Below are 22,856 nucleotides of genomic sequence, written 5' to 3'. Positions count from 1 at the left end.
CTGGACTTGCATGTTGAATTGTTCCAGGAATAAGATAAACCTATAAATCTACTAGATGAAATCTAGTGTCTGCATAAATTTGCATGGATAGAGGTAATCAGAAAAATCTCTTCAGAGAAAGGAACAGGTCTCATTTATTCAGTTTGATGGGCTTGATGTTTTGAAGATTTCTTCTGTTTCATGTAATTGGGAATTGTACATCTAGACAATATATAGATCCTTTTAGAACATGAATGCTTATTGTGTGAGTAAGAGGAAAAACACAAAAATATCTTGAGTGTCTGTTAAGTATAAACTTGCTCAACTTTGAAAAAATTAAGCTTTTTTAATCTGTTCTGTCTTTCAAGTCATGTAATAATATTAGTCCTTTCGACTAATCCCATACTTGTAGTTTACATCTCTTAACCCATACTCCTCTCTCCTCTGCTTCCCCTTTGGTAAGCGCTAGTTTTTCAGTCTATGAGTCTGTTGTTGCTGTTTTTAGTTGTATACATTCATTTGTGTTATTTTTTTAGAGTCCACATATAAGCGGTATCACATAGTATTCGTCTTTCTCTGTATTATTTCACTAAGCACATTATCCAGGTCCATCTGTGTTGCTGGATGGCAGAATTTCACTCTTCTTTACTGCTGAGTCATACTCCATCGTACTGAGGTCTATGCACCATATCTTCTTAACTATTCGTCTCTTGACGGGCACTTGGGCTGCTTCTATGTCTTGACTATTGTAAATAGTGCTTCTGAATATTGGCTGCATGTTTCTTTTCTAATTATTTTGTTTCTTCAGATATATTCTCAGAAGTGGGATTGTTGGATCATATGGCAATTGTTTTTTTAGTTTTTTGAGGAACCTCTCTACTGTTGTCCATAATGGCTGCCACCATATATTCCCACCAATAGAGTATGAAGATTCACTTTTTCCCAAATCCTAGCCAATATTTGTTTTTTTTAGAATTTTTGATGATAGCAGTTTTGACAGGTGTGACGTGATAACTCATTGTGGTTTTAGGACATGTCTTATTTACTGTCTTTCACGACCATATTCAGATGCTCTGATGCAACGAAAAAGACGATGTCAGTTGAAGTAAAGTTAATTCAATTTCACATTAATTTTATTAAACTATTGTAGTTTAATACAAAAATAATTGGTGATTATTTTGTAAACATTGACTTGGCTGTCTGAGCTGCTCTGGTTAGCAACTAATTTGATAATATTGCTTAAATCCTTTCTTTTATTTTTATCTGAATTCACTTTTCTATGAACTTAGGAGACTGGACGTGTTTTCTCCCAGTCCTTTTACCTGGACTATTCTATGGCTTATTAATAATTCAAAATTGCAATTGGTTGTCATGGCCATGCTTTAAGTCTAACCACTCCTGGGAACAAGTTACTGAAATACTGAAATAAGGCACGGAGCAAACACGTTGACCGATTTCGGTAGTCTTTCCTCTACTTACCATCCTGATTCTATTTTCCCATTGCTACCGAGCAGCCACACAGTTCCCAGCTGATCTCCGTGGAAACACTACGGAGGTGACTGAGTTCGTCCTGGCGGGGTTACCCGATGACCCGGAAGTGCAGAGCCTGCTCTTCACCACTTTCTCTCTCGTCTACCTCCTCGCCCTGGTTGGGAACCTGGGGGTGACCGAGCCGATCCTGCTGGCCTCTCGTCTCCACACGCCCATGGACTTCTCTCTCAGCCAGCTCTCGCTGGTGGACGTTGGTTCCTCCGCAGCGGTCACTCCCAAAGTGATGGCTGGACTCCTCACAGGAGACAAAACCGTTTCCTACGAGGCGTGTGCCGCCCAGTGCTTCTTCTTCGTGGCCTTCATCACCGCAGGAAGTCTCCTCTCGCCGCCATGGCTTGTGGCCGCCGTGCAGCCGCGTGCAAAGCCCTGCCCTGCGCCCCCGCCGCGCCGACCGGGGCGTGCGCGCGTGCTCGCCGGCTGCCTGCGCCGCGGCTCCCCGGCCGCCTCCGGCCGCGCCGGGGCTTCTCAGGCCCTCCTTCCCGAGGCCGGCGCGGCCAGGCGCTCCTTCTGAGACGCTGCTCCCCTGCCGGCTCGCTCGTGCTCAGACAGCTACGCCAGTGAGATGGTTCCTTTCTCTGCGGTGGGTTTCAACGGCCTCTTTTCTGTTCTGGTCATCTTCGTCTCCTGCCTGTTTGTATTTGTCACCATTCTGAGGATGCGCTCTTCTCAAGGGCGCCAGGAGGCCTCTCCGCCTGCGCTGCCCTCACCGCCGTCGCCGTCTTCCGCGGGACCGGCATCTTCGTGCACTTACAGCCCAGCTCCAGCCACTCCCTGGGCTCAGACCAAGTGGCGTCCGTGTTCCACGCCACGGCCATCCCCGTGCTGAACCCACTGGTCTACGGCCTGAGGATCAAGGTCAAGAGTGCCTTCAAGACGGCTGTGGGGAAGGCAAAGTCTTCTATGGGATCTGTATTTTAATTGCATTACACCTACAATAACTCAACTTTATCCACCTCCAACTATCTGGGGAAAATATTTTCCTGTCTACCCCACACATTTCTAAAGTTGTATGGCAATTTCTCCAGCTGTTGATTAAGTCTGCAAATTAAAATCTCCAAAAATATGATAACAAGGAAGAATAGGTTACCAGGAACATGGGGTTTTTATTTTAAAAATTCTTCCTAGTAAGCCTACTCACTCACACTCTCACATGAACATATACATTTACATGTATGTATTAGCATATGCATGCCTATACATCATTCGTGAGAAACTCATGAAACCCACACATCTACAGAAGAGAAATTAGTTAAGACATGAATTAATGCTCAAAATTCTCCAAGCCAGGCTTCAGCAATACATGAACCATGAACTCCCTGATGTTCAAGCTGGTTTTAGAAAAGGCAGAGGAACCAGGGATCAAATAGCCAACATCCACTGGATCATCGAAAAAGCAAGAGAGTTCCAGAAAAACATCTATTTCTGCTTTATTGACTATGCCAAATCCTTTGACTGTGTGGATCACAATAAACTGGAAAATTCTGAAAGAGACGGAAATACCAGACCTCCTGACCTGCCTCTTGAGAAATCTGAATGCAGGTCAGGAAGCAACAGTTAGAACTGGACATGGAACAACAGACTGGTTCCAAATAGGAAAAGGAGTACGTCAAGGCTGTATATTGTCACCCTGCTTATTTAACTTATATGCAGAGTACATCATGAGAAACGCTGGACTGGAAGAAACACAGGCTGGAATCAAGATTGCCGGGAGAAATATCAATCACCTCAGATACGCAGATGACATCACCATTAGGGCAGAAAGTGAAGAGGAGCTAAAAAGCCTCTTGATGAAAGTGAAAGAGGAGAGTGAAAAAGTTGGCCTAAAGCTCAACATTCAGAAAATGAAGATCATGGCATCTGGTTCCATCATTTCATGGGAAATAGATGGGGAAACAGTGTCAGACTTTATTTTTTTGGGCTCCAAAATCACTGCAGATGGTGATTGCAGCCATGAAATGAAAAGATGCTTACTCCTTGGAAGAAAAGTTATGACCAACCTAGATAGTATATTCAAAAGCAGACATTGCTTTGCCAACATCTGGTCAAGGCTATGGTTTTCCAGTGGTCATGTATGGATGTGAGAGTTGAACTGTGAAGAAAGCTGAGCACCAAAGAATTGATGCTTTTGAACTGTGGTGTTGAAGAAGACTCCTGAGAGTCCCTTGGGCTGCAAGGAGATCCAACCAGTCCATTCTGAAGGAGATCAGCCCTGGGATTTCTTTGGAAGGAATGATGCTAAAGCTGAAACTCCAGTACTTTGGCCACCTCGTGTGAAAAGTTGACTCATTGGAAAAGACTCTGATGCTGGGAGGGATTGGGGGCAGGAGGAGAAGGGGACGACAGAGCATGAGATGGCTGGATGGCATCACCGACTCAATGGACATGAGTTTGAGTGAACTCCGGGAGTTGGTGATGGACAGGGAGGCCTGGCGTGCTGCAATTCATGGGGTCGCAAAGAGTTGGACACGACTGAGCGATTGAACTGAACTAAACTGAGATGGTTCTATTATTATAATAGAATTTAAAACAATTATTTTGGTGTCTGGGAACACATTCTTAGTATAAATACTTAATGTAAATAAGATATGTATGTTTGGCTTTTTAAAAATTGTATTTCAGTTGAATCTTTTTACATTGAAAAAGCAATAGGTTCCTATTTAAAAAAAAAAAAAAAACTTTATGAAAGTGCTTCCAAAGCGTTTTGAGTATAAATTATTGAGTCTTTGTTTATCCCTATTTTTAATAAAACTGCATGTCTTTACACTGGCATTTATTTTCCTAAATAAATTTTCATATGAGTCATACCTAAAAATAATGTTTATATGACATTTTAAATAGAGAAAATGTACAGAAATGTAAGAGAAAGAAAAGGATCATAAAGGCAAGTTTAATTTACTTAAATACAAGTATAATATTTAATTTAAAAATTTTGAGCACCAAGAATTACAATAGTATTAATAACTTCTTTGCATATAAATGCTATGAATTGTTACTGTCCAAAGGCATTAATATTTTGAGTCTTAAAATATTAACAATTTTGATTTATATATGTGTCCATTCTTTTTCTCAGATTTGGCATGCTTTTGCTATTATTTCTTCAAAGATTTCCTGTCCCTTTCTCTCTCTCCTTTTGGGAATTACATTATGAATATGTTGGATCTTTTGGAGTATCCCACTGTTCTCTGAGACTTTATTTTTTATTCTTTTTTATCTCTGTTCCTAGGACTGTATATTCTCAACTGACATATCTTAAGTTTCACTGTTTTTGTTTTCTTCTGCCAGCTTAAACCTGCTATTCATACACTTTAGTGAATTTTATACTTTATATATTTGGTTTATTTATTTGATTTATTTATTTATGTCCTGGGATAAAACTGCTAGAGGTCTACTCTACCCAGCGTAATTCAGGATCACTGAGAAGGGCCCCACCTATGAGACCAAGGAGAAGATTTCTCCGTAAGATGAAAGCCATATCACAACAGTGAAAGGACTCTGCTTTTGACAAGTGGGCTAAGCAACTTTGGGCACTAAGGAAATACAGTTACTGCTAGGAGCAGGGCAAGATCATGGAGATCCTGTCTAAGGTTCAAGTGCAAAGGAAAGGTTTAAAACTGAGAAGGTGACAGATATTGAGAAATATCTTGTAAACCAGCCTCCATCCTAAAATGTGGCCAGGCTATATGAAGTCTCTTCATATGTGATTCACTGACAGTAACTATAGAAACAAGATCCAAATTCAGTTTGACCTGTCTGTAACTAGATTGACTCAGCTGTCTACACTAATATTCTAGCCAAACAACAACAAGAACAAAAAGTGGACCTATCTTCAGGCATAAAATCTACCACAAGCTTTATTGCTTCGTACACAATGTTTGGCTTCCAAAACAAAATTGCAAGAAACACAAAGAGGCAATACCTTCCTGAGTGACAAAGCAATCACTGCATCAGAAGCTGAGATGACAGAGATCCTGAAACTGTCAGAGGCCATACAAAACACTGGGTTGGCCAAAAAGTTCATTTGAGTGTTTCTGTAGCATCATAAAGAAACCCTAACAAATATGTTGGCCAACCAATAAATATGATTAATATGTTAAAGATTCTGGTGGAAACGTTGGAAAAACATAACAATCAGGCTGATGATTTTGATAAAGGAATGAAAACTTATAAGAAATGATCAAATGGAAATGCTAAGGTCCAGAGCATCCACAACTGCATGGGCCACGTACAAAGTCTGGCTGGACTTCTGTTACTATATACTGAAGTGGTTAGAGAGGGAACCCTTGTCTCCTACCACTTCTATCCATCATGATAGACATTAATACAGCAAAGCAAGAAAAAAAAAGAAAAAATAACACATTGGTTGGAAAGGAATAAATTAAATTCCCACAATTCAGAGAATATATGACTTTCTGCTTATAAAATCACAAAGAAAATAACAAAACTATAGAACTAATGATTTTAGCAAGTTATCAAGAAGATAGGTCAATATTCAAAACTCCGTCATAATTCTATATAATGTCAATAAATGATTGGAAATTGTAATTTTATTTATTGCTTGTTTGTTTTTTCCGTGTATTTTAGTTTATTTTTAATTTACTTATTTTATTTTATTTTATTTTTTTTAAGGCTAATACACTTTTTTTTTTAGTTTTTTATTTTTTAAATTTTAAAATCTTTAATTCTTACATGTGTTCCCAAACATGAACCCCCCTCCCACCTCCCTCCCCATACTTATTTTAATTGGAAGCTAATTACTTTACAATATTGTAGTGGTTTTGGCCATACACTGACATGAATCAGCCATGGGTGTTCCTGCGTTCCGCTTCCTGAATCCCCCTGGCACCCCCCTCCCCATCCCATCCTTCAGGGTTGTCCCAGTGCACCAGCCCTGAGCACCCTGTCTCGTGCATCGAACCTGGACTGGTGGTCTGTTTCACATGTAATGCACAGATTGTGATGTTAAAGCAGTGCCGTTTGCAATAGTACCAATGACACCAAGTACTTAAGTATAAAGCTTACAAGATACGTGTAAGATGTACTGAAAACTGTAAAATTTTGAGGTTTCCCTGGTGGCTCAATGGTAAAGAACCTGCCTGCCCATGCAGGAGACGCAGTTTCGATCCCTGGGTCAAGAGGATCCCCTGGAAAAGAAAATGGCAACCCACTCCAGTATTCTTTCCTGGAGAATTCCATGGACAGAGGAGAGCGGTGGGCCACAGTCCCTAGGGTTGCAAAAGAGTTAGACATGACTTAGTGATTAAACAACAACAACAACAAAAATAAATCAGATATGATAAATGGAGAAATTCAGTACATTCATGGATTGGAAGAGTAAATAATTTTAAGATATCTGTGTTCCCAAATCCAAGAAAGAATTTTTGTAAAATTTGGGAAGCACATTGGAATATTTATATGGAAAACCAAATAGATTAGAATAACCAAGATAATTTCAAAGAGCAGCAAAGTTGAAGCACTCACATTCCTCCTTTCCAGATTCACCCTTAAACTACAATAGTTGAGTAGTGCAGTATTGGACAAAGGATAGCTGCATTCAATTAAACGTTACTGGAGCTCTACAGAGATTTGAGAAATATAGCAATATTAACAGTTGACATTTGACAATTTTTGCAAGACAATTTTAAATAGAAAGTGCATGTATTTTCAACTGATATAGTTGGAATATTTGTTAAAAACTCTAAAAGGCATGTTACAAACCAGGGGAAAGTGTTTACAAATCACATATGAGTCCTTATCAGTAAAGGACTAGCCTTTTGGAATACATAAAGTATTCTCACATTGCTATCATAATAAAACAAACACAGTTAAATGGGCAAAAGATTTTAACAGAGACTTCACAAAAAATGATAATAGGGATGGCAAGTAAGCACATGAAAAGATGTTCAACATAATAAATCGTCAGAGAAATGCAAACTAAAAAAGAGAGAGAGATACACTACAAACCTACTAGAGTAACTGAAAACCTTGTAAATATCAAATACTGCCAAAGACACGAAGCAATCAGAACTCTCATGCATTGTTGGCAGGAAAGCAGAATAGTATACCATCTTGGAAGACAGGTTGACTATATCATATAACCCAGAAATCTCATTCCTAAGAATCTATCCAAGTGAAATATAAGCATATGCTCACATAAAAGGCTGTATGTGAATGTTTATCGACACTTTATTTGTAATAGCTAAAAACTGGAAACAACCCAATTTTCTTTCAACTGTAGAATGGATAAACACTCTGTGCTGAATACACAGATTGCCTCTCAGCAATAAACAGGAACCGACTGCTGAAGAACTACACAAATCCATAAATTGCAAGTTCATTACGCTAAGAGAAAGAAGCCACCCTCAAAAGCCAGACTATGGTTTGATTCATTTTTTTAATGACATTCTTACAAAGTCAGAACTGTAAGGGCTGCAAACAGGTCCGTGGTTGCTAGGCAGAAGAGGGTTAAGCATCAAGAAGCATGGGAAATTAGGTGAGTTGAAAGAACTGTTCTGTGTCATGATGGGGTGGTGGCTGTATGGCCACACTCATCTGCACAAGCTGTTAGAGCTATACATTAAAAAGTGTGGCTATAACTTTATGTAAATTATGCATCCTCAGTCAGACAATGATTTTTCTAAGGCCAAGTAGTGCAAATGAATCGGCACACTTACTCAACAGGCGCTCACACTCCCCACAGACCGTTTAATTGCTTTTCTGCTAAACAAGGGAGATGAAGAGCTGTGGGTGTTCTCATGAGGGGCCTATTCCCCTGACTGTTCTGTGTCTCTATGACTTCTCTAGGTTCCCGTTCAGTAGCCTTTGGAATCTCCAAAGTTACTACTTTAAACATCATAGAGGACCAGTCTGTGCACACAGCCCTTTTGGTCCTTTTCTTATTCACCTGAATGTTAATAGTTTCAAGCATACATGTCAGTTTTTCTCCAAACAGGATTTGCTTAGAACCTGCAGCCACAGTCAAAGAAAACACTCTAAGATCAGAATTATACTTATTGAGGCTAAAATGATAACCCATTTGCCCAATTGTTTTGTACATCATTTTTCATTTGCTACTCACAGATTTCTGTGAGATATGTGGGACAGGTAATTTTATTATTTAGTTTCATAAACAGGAAAACAGAGCTTGAAAGAGGTAAATAACTCTTCCAAGGTATCATAAATAATACATTCCAGATATAGGGCTTGAACCCAGGTTTCCTAGTTCCATGTAAATGATTTTTCTTCCACTTATTCGTGCTTCAGAGACCTTAACATCTTTTTGCCAGTACCCGAGAGAGCTTTTCCTATAGGGCTTATACATTCCACCCTGGCTGAGTTTCTGTTGGTTGCTTCTCTTTTTCTGTCAAGGAGCAAGGTAAGCTTCTATGTTTTCCTATATAGTTTTAGTGAGAAGTGAAATCCATGCAAAAACAATAAGGAGGCTGGGTCTACTATGAGATATTGTCACAGAAATTGGATGTTTTCAATATTTTCCTCAAACTGTCAGGAGGCACTGGTTATGAAATATCAAAATCTGCATCAGTGGGGAGTTTGTGATGCTCAGGAAACGCCCAGCAGGCAGTGTTCCTAAAGAGGATAAGAGCAAGCAGACAGCACGCATGAAACTGACCACGCTCTGACTTGGTGGCTTCGTCTTGTTTGCTAGCTCTAGGCTTATTACTGAAGTTAACTAGGACGGGGTGAAACGATACTTCTTTAGACCAGCAGAGGGTCACCCTGATTATAAAGCCCTTGTTTTCAGCCCGCTTTCCCCCTTGATGTCACTCACGTCATCATTAGCCCATCATTGTTGTTTCAATGCTCAGCCATGTCCAGCTCTTTCGTGACCCCATGGACAGGGGTCCACGGAACCCCCACAGGGTTCCTCTGTTCATGGGGATTTCTCAGGCAAGATTATTGGAATGCATTGCCATTTCCTTCTCCAGGGGATTTTCCCAACCCAGGGACTGAATCCGTGTCTCCTGCATTACAGGCAGATTCTTTACCACTGAGCTGCCTGGGAAGCCCCTAGCACATCCAGAAAAGTTAACAGAGTGATGGGTAAGGGCATACGCTTTAAAATCTCTCTCACCTGGGTGTGACTCTTGAATTTATTTTTTATTAGGTGTGGAATTTTATGAAGTAATCTAGCCTCTCAAATCCTCAGTTTCCTTAACACTAAAATGTGGATAATAATAATCCATACCTTATAACACTGTAGGATAAAGTTGTAGAAAAATGTAACTTTCCTGTCAACTCATAATTACCTTAATAAATATCATAAGCATTGTGTAAATATTATGCTACCTAAGTCATGAGGATAAAATGAAATATATACACAGTTGCATATATAAAAAGCTCTTACTAGAGATTATAGAACAAAGTATATGTTAAAAAGTTCTTTATATTAGTTTAGGGTGAACAAATACAATTGTCTTTATGCTCTGGGTGTGAAAGTTGTGAAGGAGAAGATGCTAAAGAAGAATGGTTACTAATAAACGGAAGCTGTGATATAGGCTTCACGTCCAAATGAAAAAATTTAGAATGTGAAGATCACCTTGAAAGCAGATCTGAAAGCTAATCAAATGCAATTTCAACCCTAGATTTTTGTGATGCAGATTATAAGTGACGGCCATGGGAGTAAGTTGAAGCAGAAGAAGGCTGTTTCACCCCGAGCTAAAATATGGATCTCAAAGAATAAATTCAGCAAATGACCCCTACAGCCAATGACGGGTAGGGAAGACACAGTGAGGCCTGCTGCAGGGCTCAGAAGATCTCAGTGGACATAGTGTGTGTGTGCTCAATAGCTCAGTTGTGTCCAGCTTTTTGAGATTTCATGGACTGTAGCCCAGCAGGCTCCTGTGTCCATGGAATTTTCCAGGCAGGAAAGAGCAGCCTGGTGGGCTACAGTCCATTTCCTATTCCAGGAAATCTTCCCGACCCAGGGATTGAACGTATGTCTCTTGAGCCTCCTGCATTGGCAGGTAGATTCTTTACCACTGTGTCACCTGTACGAGGAAAGACTAGTTAAGAAGAGAGGCTATCACACTTCAAAAATAATCCACAACCTGAAGACTTGAATATTGCATCCTGCTTTTTTCAAACCAAGATAGAAACCATGCTTTCATCCTAATATATTATTAGAGCTAACACTCATCAGGCTTATGCTTATTGCTTCTCATGCATTATTGTATTAACGTTAACTGTGGCCCCATTCACAGTACATCTTTGTTTTTAATGATGAAAAATGTGAGGCTCAGAAAACTTAAGTTAGGACAGTGTCTCCCGAGAGTAAATGGTAGGGTACTCTTAGAATGCTCTCCACTCTTCCCAGGTCTTGAGGTCTTACACTCAGCGCATTTTCTTCTGCGCTCTTCTTGCTGGTTGGATGTATTTGCTGTTGCGGTCATTCTGCTGCGTATGCATGTCTCGGTTACCCCATTGAAGTCCCAAACCCAGAGACAGTATATTAGCTCTTTCAGTTTTCCTAACAGCTAATACTGAGTGTGGCCCAGTGGATTCAGTGAAAGACATAAGTTGAATTAATTCACTTCAATTCAAATTTCAGTTAATATCATGAGAACTAGGAACTAGTCTATCCAACCACAAAGCTTGCCTCTGCCAGTTACTTTTCATGTAAATCAAATTAAACAATCTTTTGGAGCCTAAGTTATCCCATAAAATCAGTGATGGTAATCACTAATGACTATGAACCTCATAGCATTGTGGAGAGGATGAAATGAATATACGTACATGCAGTCAGTCTTCAGATTCACAGATTCCTATTTACAGATTTTCCTATAGTTAAAATTTATTTTAATGCTAAAATAAATATTTGCAGAGCTTTTGTGATCATTTAGGGACATGTTCAGAGTGGTGAAAAATCTGCGTTGCTTGACATTCACATTTCCAGCAGAGGCTGAACGAGGCAATCGCTCTGCCTTCTTAGTTCCATTTCCATATTGTAATTATTTTTTTTTATTTTTAAATATTTAATTAAAGGGTAATTGCTTTACAATGTTGCATTGGTTTCTTCCGTACAACAGAACGAATCAGTCATGGTGTAGTGAAGTCGCTCAGTTGTGTCCGACTCTTTGTGATCCCATGGACTGTAGCCTACCAGGTTCCTCCATCCATGGGATTTTCCAGGCAAGAGTAATGGAGTGGGTTGCCATTTCCTTCTCCAGGGGATCTTCCCAATCCAGGGATCAAACCCAGGTCTCCAGCATTGTAGGCAGATGCTTTTATCGTCTGAGCCACCAGGGAAGTCTATCAGCCATAAATATATACATATGTCCCCTCCTTCTTGAGCCTCCCTCCCTCCCACCGCCAACTGCATCCCACCCCTTTAGGTGGGATTGATCGCCTTGTGTTGTACAGCATCTTCCCCTGGCTGTCTCTCTTACACACGGCGACGTCTCTGCTTCAGTGCCCCCTCTCAGCTCATCCCACCCTCTCCTTTCCCCCGTGTCCACAAGTCTGCTCTCCGTGTCTGGGACTGGATTCCTGCCCAGTAACGGTACCGCTCATCTGCACCATTTTTCTCGATTTCATGTGTACGTGCCGTTGCTTTTCAGTCGCTAAGTTGCGTCTGACTCTGCAACCCCACAGACCACAACATGCCAGGCCTCCCGTCCCTCCCCACTTCCCGGAGTTTGCCCAAGTCCGTTGTCCATTGAATCGGTGGTGCTATCCAGCCTTCTGATCCTTTGCTGCCCTCTTTTCCTTTTCCCTTCAATTGTCCCAAACCTCAGAGTCTTTTCCAATGAACTGGCTCTTCGCATCAGGTGGCCAAAGTATTGGAGCTTCAGCTTCAGCATCAATTCTTCCCGTGAGTATTCAGAGTTGATTTCCTTTGGGGTTGCTAGTTTGATTTCCTTGCCGTCCAAGGGACTCTCAAGAATATATATATATATATATATATATATATATATATATATATATATATATATGTATAGCAGTCCATTTTATATATGTACTACAATTTCTTTTTTTTTTTGATTGTTTGCCACTTTAATTTTTTACTGAAGTGTAGTTGCTTTACAATGTTCTGTTAGTTTCTGGTGCACAAGAGTGATTCAGTCATACGTTATTTTTCATGTTATTTTCCACTCTGGTTGATTACAGGACTGAATATAGTTCCCTGTGCTACACAGGACCATGTTGCTTATTCATCCCGTGTCTAATAGCGTGCATCTGCTAACCCCGAGCTCCCAGGCCAGCTCTCCCCACTCCTGTGCCCCCAGGCAACTGCAGGTCTGCGTCAGTGCGTCTGTCTCTGGCTCACGGATAGATCCATTTCTGTCGAATTTTAGATCCCACATGTAGCTGATACCGTACGACATGTCTTTCTCTGTTTTACTTCACATCATATGATGGGCTCTAGTTCCATCCTTTCAGTTGCAAATGGCATTATTTCATTCTTTTTGTGGCTGAGTACTATTCTCTCTCTCTCTCTCTCTCTCGTGTGTGTGTGTGTGTGTGTGTGTGTGTGTGTGTGTGTGTGTCTCACATCTTCCTTATCCACTCAGCTATCAGTGGTATGTAGGTTGTCTCCGTGTTTGGGCCATTGTCAATGGCGCTGCTGTGAACGTAGTGAAAGGGCCTCAGTCATGGCTCTGTGACCCCCTTTGTGACCCCATGGACTGCAACCTGCCAGGCTCCTCTGTCCATGGACCTCTCCAGGCCAGAACACTGGAGTGGGTAGCCAGTATTCTTCCCCTTCTCCAGGGGATCTCCCCAAGCCAGGGACCGAACCCAGGTCTCCTGCATTGCTGACGGACTCCTCACCATCTGAGCTGCCAGGGAAGCCCATGAACTTCACGACACTGTATTGGTGTTGCCATACATTGACGCAAATCCGCCACAGGTACGTGTATCTGTTTGAACTATACTTTTGCCCTGATATATGCCAGGAGTGGGGTTTATGGATCACATGGCAACTCTGTTTTTAGCTTTTTAAGACACAACTATGCTTTTCTCCATAGTGGCTGGAGTGTACATTCCCACCAAGAGTGTGAGAAGGTTCCATTCTCTCCACATCTTCTCCAGCGGTTGTTATTTGTAGACTTTTTAATGATAGCCACTCTGACCAGTGTGAGGTGGTACCTCATTGTGACTTTGATTTTGTTCGCCACTTTGAATAATCCTCAAACAGGCAAGGAGCAACATAAAAGTATCTCCCACGGAATTCCCTGATGGTCCAGGGGTTAGGACTTTAATTTCTTTAACCATTCATCTCCTGATGGACACCTAGGTTCTTCCATGCCATGGTTATATATAAGTGTTTTCAGGCAGTCTTTCTAGAGTCAGTTTTTCACATTTTAGTCCTTCCTGTTGTGTGACTTTTTAATTTAAAAATTAAATTTTCCTGAGTGTAGTGCTAAAAGAAGACTGTGATTAGCCTGAAGGAGGATATAAGTATATGACGTATAGAGCTGTTGGCTGTGAGACCAGTGTTAATGAATCAACAGTATATATTAAATAAGACGTCTTTACAGAGAAACATACATAAACAATATTTTGTGTCGATTGATGAAAATGTGACCAAAGTCTTGCAGGAAACTATCTGTGTATTTTTGCTAGGAGCGAAGAAGCATTCATGAATTCATTGCTCACTGTTACTTCATAGAACCTAACTACTACAGATGGTGGGGATCAGCTGTGACATATATGTGTGTGTGTGTGTGTGTGTGTGTGTGTGTGTGTGTGTGTATTCCTGAAAATGAGCACTGTAGAAGGGTAAGCTGCTTCTCTTCTCAGTGGATATAATTTGCAAGATGGAGTCATTCCAGATATATGATGACCTTCAATTAAGTTCAGTTCAGTTGCTCAGTCATGTCTCACTCCTTGCTACCCCATGGACTGCAGCAGGCCAGGCCTCCCTGTCGATCACCAACACCAGGAGTTTACTCAAACTCATGTCCATTGAGTCAGTGATGCCATCCAACCATCTCATCCTCTGTCATTCCCTTCTTCTCCCGCCTTCAATGTTTCCCAGCTTCAGAGTCTTTTCAAGTGAGTCAGTTCTTTGCCTCTGGTAGCCAAAGTATGAATAGTATGACGACCTTAGACAAGGTGGTCATAACCCTTTCTTTACCTCAGTTTCTCATATACAAAATTAGTAAATGGGGTGACTGAGCCATGAAACCCTTCAATTTCAACTATTGATTTTTTTACTAATTTTCTTGTGTGTATGCTTTAGAGCTGGAGGACAAATTATCGCTGTGATTGGAATAGTTCACAGGGCATTTATGCATCCCAGCTCCACTGGTCCCTGTCTTTTTCATTCCTCTGCTCCTTTACTTCTCACTGTTGCAGGGCATCCTTGATTCCTAAATGACACCCGTGGAGAACAAATCAGAAGTGACTGAATTCATCCTCCTAGGACTTATTGATGCCCCAAGACTTCAGGTCCCACTCTTGACGATGTTTACCCTCACTTACCTTATCACTCTGGTTGGAAATCTGGGGATGATCACGTTGATTCTGCTGGACCCTCACCTTCACACTCCTATGTGCTTTTTCCTGAGTAATCTCTGTGGTGGACTTTGGTTACGCCTCAGCACTCACACCCGGTGTGACAGCAGGATTCCTCAGAGGAAATAAGGTCATTTCTTACAGTGCATGTGCTGCTCAGATATAGCCTTTGCCGCTGTGGAAAATTATCTCTTGGCTTCAATGGCTTATGACGGCTACGCAGCAGTGTGCAAGCCCCTGCATTATGCCACCTCCACGACGACAAATAGGTGCGCTTGTCTTGTCATCGGCTCTTATGCGTGTGGTATTCTGAATGCCTCCGTAAATGTTGGAGATAACTTCAGTCTCTCTTTCTGCAGGTCCAGTGTGGTCCATCACTTCTGTGATGTTCCAGCAGTCATGATTCTTTCTTGCTCTGATAAGCACATCAGTGAGTTGCTTCTGGTTTATATTAATACCTTCCACGTGGTTTTCACTCTCATGATTATCTTTATTGCCTACCTGCTCATATTTATCACCATTCTCAAGATGCACTCAGCTGAGGGATACCAGAAGGCTTTGTCCACCTGCAATTCTCACCTCACTGCCATCTCCATTTTTTAAGGGACAGTCATCTTCATGTACTTACAGCCCACCTCCAGTCATGCCACGGATACAGATAAAATGGCCTCTGTTTTCTATGCTATGATCATCCCTATGCTAAACCCTGTGGTCTATAGCCTGAGGAACAGGGAGATCAAAAGTGCATTCAAAAAGGTTGTTGAGAAATCAAAATTGTCTCTAGGATTAGCTCTTCAATAATGTAGGATCCAGAAAAGTTAGAGTCATCTCTAAGGTATCCTTTACTCAGTGACTCACATGTTAAGGCCCACACTGCACTTATCTTCCTAAGGAGATATCCCCCATCATATGATGTCACATTCTTAGTAGAAACAAACATCAGTTCAGTTCAGTTCAGTCGCTCAGTCGTGTCTGACTCTTTGTGACCCCATGAATCGCAGCACACCAGGCCTCCCTGTCCATCACCAACTCCCAGAGTTCACTCAGACTCACGTCCATCGAGTCAGTGATACCATCCAGCCATCTCATCCTCTGTCGTCCCCTTCTCCTCCTGCCCCCAATCCCTCCCAGCATCAGAGTCTTTTCCAATGAGTCAACTCTTCACATGAGGTGGCCAAAGTACTGGAGCTTCAGCTTTAGCATCATTCCTTCCAAAGAAATCCCAGGGCTGATCTCCTTCAGAATGGACTGGTTGGATGTCCTTGCAGTCCAAGGGACCCTCAAGAGTCTTCTCCAACACCACAGTTCAAAAGCATCAATTCTTTGGTGCTCTGCCTTCTTCACAGTCCAACTCTCACATCCATACATGACCACAGGAAAAACCATAGCCTTGACTAGATGGACCTTAGTCGGCAAAGTAATGTCTCTGCTTTTGAATATACTATCTAGGTTGGTCATGACTTTTCTTCCAAGGAGTAAGCGTCTTTTAATTGCATGGCTGCAGTCACCATCTGCAGTGATTTTGGAGCCCCCAAAATAAAGTCTGACACTGTTTCTACTGTTTCTCCATCTATTTCCCATGAAGTGATGGGACTGGATGCCATGATCTTCATTTCCTGAATGTTGAGCTTTAAGCCAACTTTTTCACTCTCCTCTTTCACTTTCATCAGGAGTCTTTTTAGCTCCTCTTCACTTTCTGCCATAAGGGTGGTGTCATCTGCATATCTGAGGTGATTGATATTTCTCCTGACAATCTTGATTCCAGCTTGTGTTTCTTCCAGTCCGGCGTTTCTCATGATGTACTCTGCATATAAGTTACATAAGCAGGGTGACAATATACAGCCTTGACGTACTCCTTTTCCTATTTGGAACCAACCTGTTGTTCCATGCCCAGTTCTAACTGTTGCTTCCTGACCTGCATACAGATTTCTCAAGAGGCAGGTCAGGAGGTCTGTATTCCCATGTCTTTCAGAATTTTCCACAGTTTATTGTGATCCACACAGTCAAAGGCTTTGGCATCATCAATAAAGCAGAAATAGATGTTTTTCTGGAACTCTCTTGCTTTTTCCATGATCCAGCAGATGTTGGCAATTTGATCTCTGGTTCCTCTGCCTTTTCTAAAACCAGCTTGAACATCTGGAAGTTCACGGTTCACGTATTACTGAAGCTTGGCTTGGAGAATTTTGAGCATTACTTTACTAGCATGTGAGATGAGTGCAATTGTGCGTTAGTTTGAGCATTCTTTGGCATTGCCTTTCTTTGGGGTTGGAATGAAAACTGACCTTCTCCAGTCCTGTGGCCACTGCTCAGTTTTCCAAATTTGCTGGCATATTGAGTGCAGCACTTTCACAGCATCATCTTTCAGGATTTGAAACAGCTCCACTGGAACGCCATCACCTCCACTAGACATAATGGTATTAATTATTATCATTTGTTGAAAATGCACATGAAAACACAGGAGAATACACAAGCCCAGGACTGGAATGCATTCCTTTGTCCCACGTGTGCAGGTGCAAACCGGAGCAGGAAATACGTTAAATAAATAAATCGCATATGGCTAGTTCTTCTAAAAGGAAAGAGTTTTAAATGACCAATGGGGTGCCATATGATCCAATAATTCCATGCCTGAGAATATATCTGGGCAAAACTATAATTCAAAAACATACCTGCACCCTTATGTTCTTATCAGCACTATTTGCAATAGCTAAGACGTGGAAATAACCTCGATGTCCACTGACAGATGAGTGGGTGAAGTAGACATGGTACATGTATACGATGGAATACTACTCAGCTCTAAAAACAAGAATGGTGTTTGTACAACAGGGAGGGACCTGGAGATTATCATACCAGATAAAGTAAGTCAGAAAGACAAACACCTGTGATATCCTTTACATGTGGAATCTAAAATACGATACAAATGAACTTATCTACAGAACAGAAACTGTCTTGCAAGACACAAAGAACAGACTGGTGGTTGCCAAGGGGAAGGGAGATGAAGGAGAGCCGAATCAGGAGTTTGGGATGAACAGATGCAAACTATCACATATGAAATGGATAAACAGCAAGGCCCCACTGTATAACACGCTGTTTCCAGTTCCCCATCTATTTACCATGGAGTGATGGGACCAGATGCCATGATCTTAGTGTTTTGAATGCTAAGTTTTAAGCCAGCTTTTTCACTGTCTCATCTGCATATCTGAGGTTTTTGATCTTTCTCTCGACAATCTTGATTCCAATTTGTGCTTCATCTAGCCCAGCATTTTGCCTGATGTACTCTGCATAGAAGTTAAATAAGCAGGGTGATGATATACAGCCTTGATGTACTCCTTTCCCAATTTGGAATGAGTCCATTGTTCCATGTCCGGTTCTAGCTGTTGCTTCTTGACCTGCATACAGATTTCTCAGGAAGTATTCCCATCTCTTTAAGAATGTCCCACAGTTTGTTGTGATCCACACAGTGAAAATGGACATGGATTTGGGTAAACTCCAGGAGTTGGTGGTGGACAGGGAGGCCTGGCATGCTGTGGTTCATGGGGTCGCAAAGAGTTGGACATGACTGAGCATCTGAACTGAACTGAACACAATCAAAGGCTTTAGCATAGTCAATGAAGTAGAAGTGGATGTTTTTCTGGAATTCGCTTGCTTTTTCTATGATCCAGCAAATGTTGGCAATTTGATCTTTGGCTCCTCTGCCTTTTCTAAATCCATCTTGTACTTATGTATACATTCAAACTAAAACATAAATCCATATAAGAAATAGCTTCATCTGCTTTGTTCATAACTCCTCGGTAAAAGTGAGTGAAAGCATTAGTTGCTCAGTCATGTCCAACTCTTTGTAGCCCTCCAGACTCCTCTGTCCATGGAATTTTCCAGGCAAGAATATTGGAGTGGATAGCCATTCCCTTCTCCAAAGGATCTTCCTGACCCAGGAATCGAATCTGGGTCTCTTGCACTGCAGGCAGATTCTTTCTTGTCTGAGTCACCGGGGAAGCCCCCAGTCCTTGGTACCTAAACCAATTTCTGGATCAAAGGAGAGTTAAATAAATATTTTTAAATGAATGAATGCATGAATGGATGGATGGATGAAGCTTTTATTTCAGTTTCACGCATCAGGATGAATATATTACATATTTGAATCAGGATATTTATAATTCATTCATAAAATAAACCTTCTATGTAAAATTAGCATTTTAAGAGGCATGACTGGTGTTTTGTTTGACTGAAATATTTTCTACATTGTCACTCAATGTTTTTAATTCCCACTGACAGACACAATGATTATCTGGAAACTTTGTCATCATTCCTTAGAAATGATATCTCACTGACCACACATCAAATAGATTGTATTTAGTAAGTCATAAAAGACAAAGAGCTGACTTATTTGAAAAGATCCTGATGCTGGGAAAGATTGAGGGTGGGAGGAGAAGGGGACGACAGAGGATGAGATAGCTAGATGGCATCACCGACTCAATGGACATGAGTTTGAGTAAACTCTGGGAGTTGGTGGTGGACAGGGAGGCCTGGTGTGCTGCAGTCCATGGGGTGGCAAAGAGTCGGAGACGACTAAGCAACTGAACTAACTGAACTGAAAAGACAAAATGTACCAAACTATTTTAATGCTTAATATCTGAGTTGGTTATGGTAATGCAGTTCATTCCAGTGATTCTAAGCTTCCGTATCATGTAAACATAATAGTACTTATCAATAGTAAACATAATCTATATTAAATATCCGAGTAGAATAATATTTATGTGTTTTGTTTTGATCCTTGGGGAGTTCAATTCTGTAATAAAGATGCCATAGGAACTTGCACTGATATTCCTTTCTCTGTGTCTACATACTTAGAGCCTTCTGTACTCCCAGTATTTGCAAGACTGCGTTTGGATGTACTGAGATGGACACCAGTGTGGACAGATGTTGTAATCCAAATATATTCTCTTCTGGCTCTAAGTTTATGATGATAGTGATGTGTCTTCTACTGGGGCCATTTAAAAGCTGCTTTTAAAACTTTTAATATTTTATTTTTAATCGTGGGGTAATTATAATATTGTGTACAGCACCGTGAAATGGCCATAGGTGTACATATGCCCCTCCCCCTTATACTACTCTCCCACCCCTCCCCCTCCCAGCCCTCCAGGTTGTCGCAGATCACCAGCAAAGCCCCACTGGCTGTCTGTTTCACATGTGACCTTGTGTGTGTTTCAGCACTATCCTCTCAGATCGCCCCACCCTCTCCTTCCCCCACTGTGTCTCTCTACGTCTGTGTCTCGTTTGCTGCCCTGCACATGGGGTCACTGGTGCCATCTTTCTAGATGCCGCATATGTGTGTTAATCTATAGTACTTGTCTTTCTGACTCTCTTCATTCTGTCCATTAGGCTCTAAGTTCACCCATCTCATCAGAACTGACTCAAATGTGTGCCTTTCTATAGCTGAGTAATATTCCATTGTGTGTATGTACCACAACGTTCTTATCCATTTATCTGTCAGTGGATATCTAGGTTGCTTCCATGTGCTAGTTACTGTAAATATAAATGCTTTTAGAGTATGTTTTAGATTTACAGAATAGGAGCAAAGACAAGGTGAGCCACAAAACAGAAAGAACTTGGATTACTGTTCTACTGAGTTTCCATGGAACAACTAACTGAACAATATATGAGCAAGGAAAATCTCTGTGGTTAAGCCACTGTCATTTTGGACTTTGCTTGTATAACAGCAAATATTATAGTATTATTTATACCAACTAACATAAAGAGATTCCCCAAAGACAATCTGGATGCTGCTTGCAAGAAGTGGAAGGACATTGTGGCAAGAAATACCATGAAGTGTCTACAGCACAATTTAATTTCACTAATATTTGTCAATTGTCAATCAGCTTCTAAAACATAACCAGGAGAAAAAAAAAACCCACAAGTTTTTGGGAAAAAAAGAGACCATTCCAACCAAATTTTCTAATCTAAGGAAACTTACTAAAGTCTTCTGAGCTTCTTGGATGCGCTTACATTCATGGTTTTGTGTGTCCAGTGTGTTACTTATATGCTCGTGTTGTTACATGGTAGAGAAAATACGAACATATGAATGAATCAAATATAATTATAAAGTTTTTTACAAGCAGGGCACCCAAAACTCAAAGACCCCTGTGGACATCCTCATTCAGGTATCACAGAATTGGACATAACGTTTTCTTTTTTCTTGATGATAGACTTTTGAAGGAGAAATGGTAATATTATTTCAGTAATTTAGAAGTAGTGTGGGCCCGAAAATGTGGATAATTTCATGGTTAAAGACAGGAGAGGAATGAAACTAGGTTATTTGAAGTATTACAGCTTTAAAAGGTGAAGCCTAGAGACAAGCTTGCTTTTTCAACTGCCCTCTTGAAAGCACTTTTAACCTCCTTGTTTCTTAAACTATAGACCAGGGGGTTCAGCATGGGGATGACCATCGTATAGAACACAGATGCGATTTTGTCTGTGTCCATGGAATGACTGGAGCTGGGCTGGGAGTACATAAAGATGGCGGTCCCATAGAAGATGGAGACTGTGGTGAGGTGAGACATGCAGGTGGACAAAGCCTTCTGATATCCCTCAGCCGAGTACATCTTCAGGATGGTGACAAATATGAACAGGTAGGAAATCAAGATAACCAAGAGGGCAAAAAAGATATTGAAGCTTGCCACAAAGGCAAGAACTAGCTCACTAACATGTCTATCAGAGCAAGAGAGAGCCATGACTGCTGGAACATCACAGAAAAAGTGATGGACTAGATTGGACCTACAGAAAGAGAGACTGAATGTGTCCCTGATGTGAACAGAGGCATTCAGGAAGCTGTAGATGTAGGAGCCTGAGGCCAGTCCTGCACACACACTGGGTGTCATGGTGGCTGTGTAGTGTAAGGGTTTGCACACAGCTGCATAGCGATCATAACCCATTGAGGCCAAGAAGAAATTTTCCACGGTGGCCAGGGCTACGAAAAAGAACATCTGAGCAGCACACGCATTGTAGGAGATGACGTGGTCTCCCATAAGCAGCTCAGCCATAACCTTGGGAGTGACAGCTGTGGAACAGCAAAAGTCCACGAAAGACAAGTTACTAAGGAAAAAGTATATGGGAATGTGAAGACGAGAGTCCATGAGAACCAGAGCACTCATCCCCAGGTTTCCAGCCACGCTGAAGAGGTAGATGAGGGTACACACGATGAACAAGGGCACCCGCAGTCCAGGGGCACTGGTTAGTCCCAGCAGGATGAATTCAGTCACTTCCGTACTATTCTCCATGGATGCGGGTTGGGAATCACAAGACGCCCTGGGGCAATGAGAAACAAAGGAACAGAGAAATTGAATGGAGAGAAATTGAAACAGGTAACTAGACGATTGGTGGGTAGGTAGATGTGCATTACTGCGTTACAGCAGTAATTATAGCTTCAATATTATTCATATAAATATGGCTTTGACAACAAGTTTTGATGCATATTAATAAATTATAGAGTTATGCATTGTTGAAACTGAAGGGTCTTTACAGTTCATCTCCTACTGTCTAAATTTTATACATTTATAAACTGAAATGTGAAAATATAAAGTCTTGATCAAGATGGCGTGTCTAGAGTGGATGTACGTGTCATTTCAGTTCCCTGAGCCTCGTAAATGCTTCCACTTCTATGCTGCTGTTGTGCCTGGAGCTGCCCTGTACACTTCACCTGTGCATCAATTTGCTTTTCTCAATAAGCTTATAAGACTGACTAGTTGTTACCCTCTTTTAACTTTTTGAGGTATAGGGATTGAATAATGTATTTGAATCCACAAAATTATTACTGTCGAAGTCAAGTTTTGTACCCAGGAAGAGTCGTTCTTTGCCCC

The 22,856-nt window shown here is 41.2% G+C and overlaps 1 protein-coding gene and 2 pseudogenes across 1 annotated transcript; 2 read left to right on the top strand and 1 right to left on the bottom strand.

Moving 5' to 3' along the window:
* The first annotated feature begins 229 nt into the window (after nt 1–229).
* On the top strand, nt 230–4,367 carry LOC121816626 (olfactory receptor 5B12-like; annotated as a pseudogene).
* A 10,498-nt stretch (nt 4,368–14,865) lies between these two features.
* LOC114108685 (olfactory receptor 5B2-like) lies at nt 14,866–15,807 on the top strand (annotated as a pseudogene).
* Nucleotides 15,808–21,332: 5,525 nt separating this feature from the next.
* Nucleotides 21,333–22,277, bottom strand: LOC114118337 (olfactory receptor 5B2-like). The gene has a single exon (XM_027979086.1). It carries the CDS (start codon nt 22,275–22,277, stop codon nt 21,333–21,335), a length of 945 nt encoding a protein of 314 aa, XP_027834887.1.
* Nucleotides 22,278–22,856: the final 579 nt, after the last annotated feature.

The sequence above is a fragment of the Ovis aries genome, chromosome 15 (assembly GCF_016772045.2).
Source record: "Ovis aries strain OAR_USU_Benz2616 breed Rambouillet chromosome 15, ARS-UI_Ramb_v3.0, whole genome shotgun sequence".
In the NCBI taxonomy this organism is placed as follows: Eukaryota; Metazoa; Chordata; class Mammalia; order Artiodactyla; family Bovidae; genus Ovis; species Ovis aries.
The sequence above is the reverse complement of the archived record's forward strand: the minus strand, read 5'-3'. Positions and strand labels throughout refer to the sequence as shown.

Bases quoted from the DNA above. Each gene is read 5' to 3' on its own strand.
- LOC114118337 (XM_027979086.1), bottom strand. From the start codon at position 22,277: ATGGAGAATAGTACGGAAGTGACTGAATTCATCCTGCTGGGACTAACC.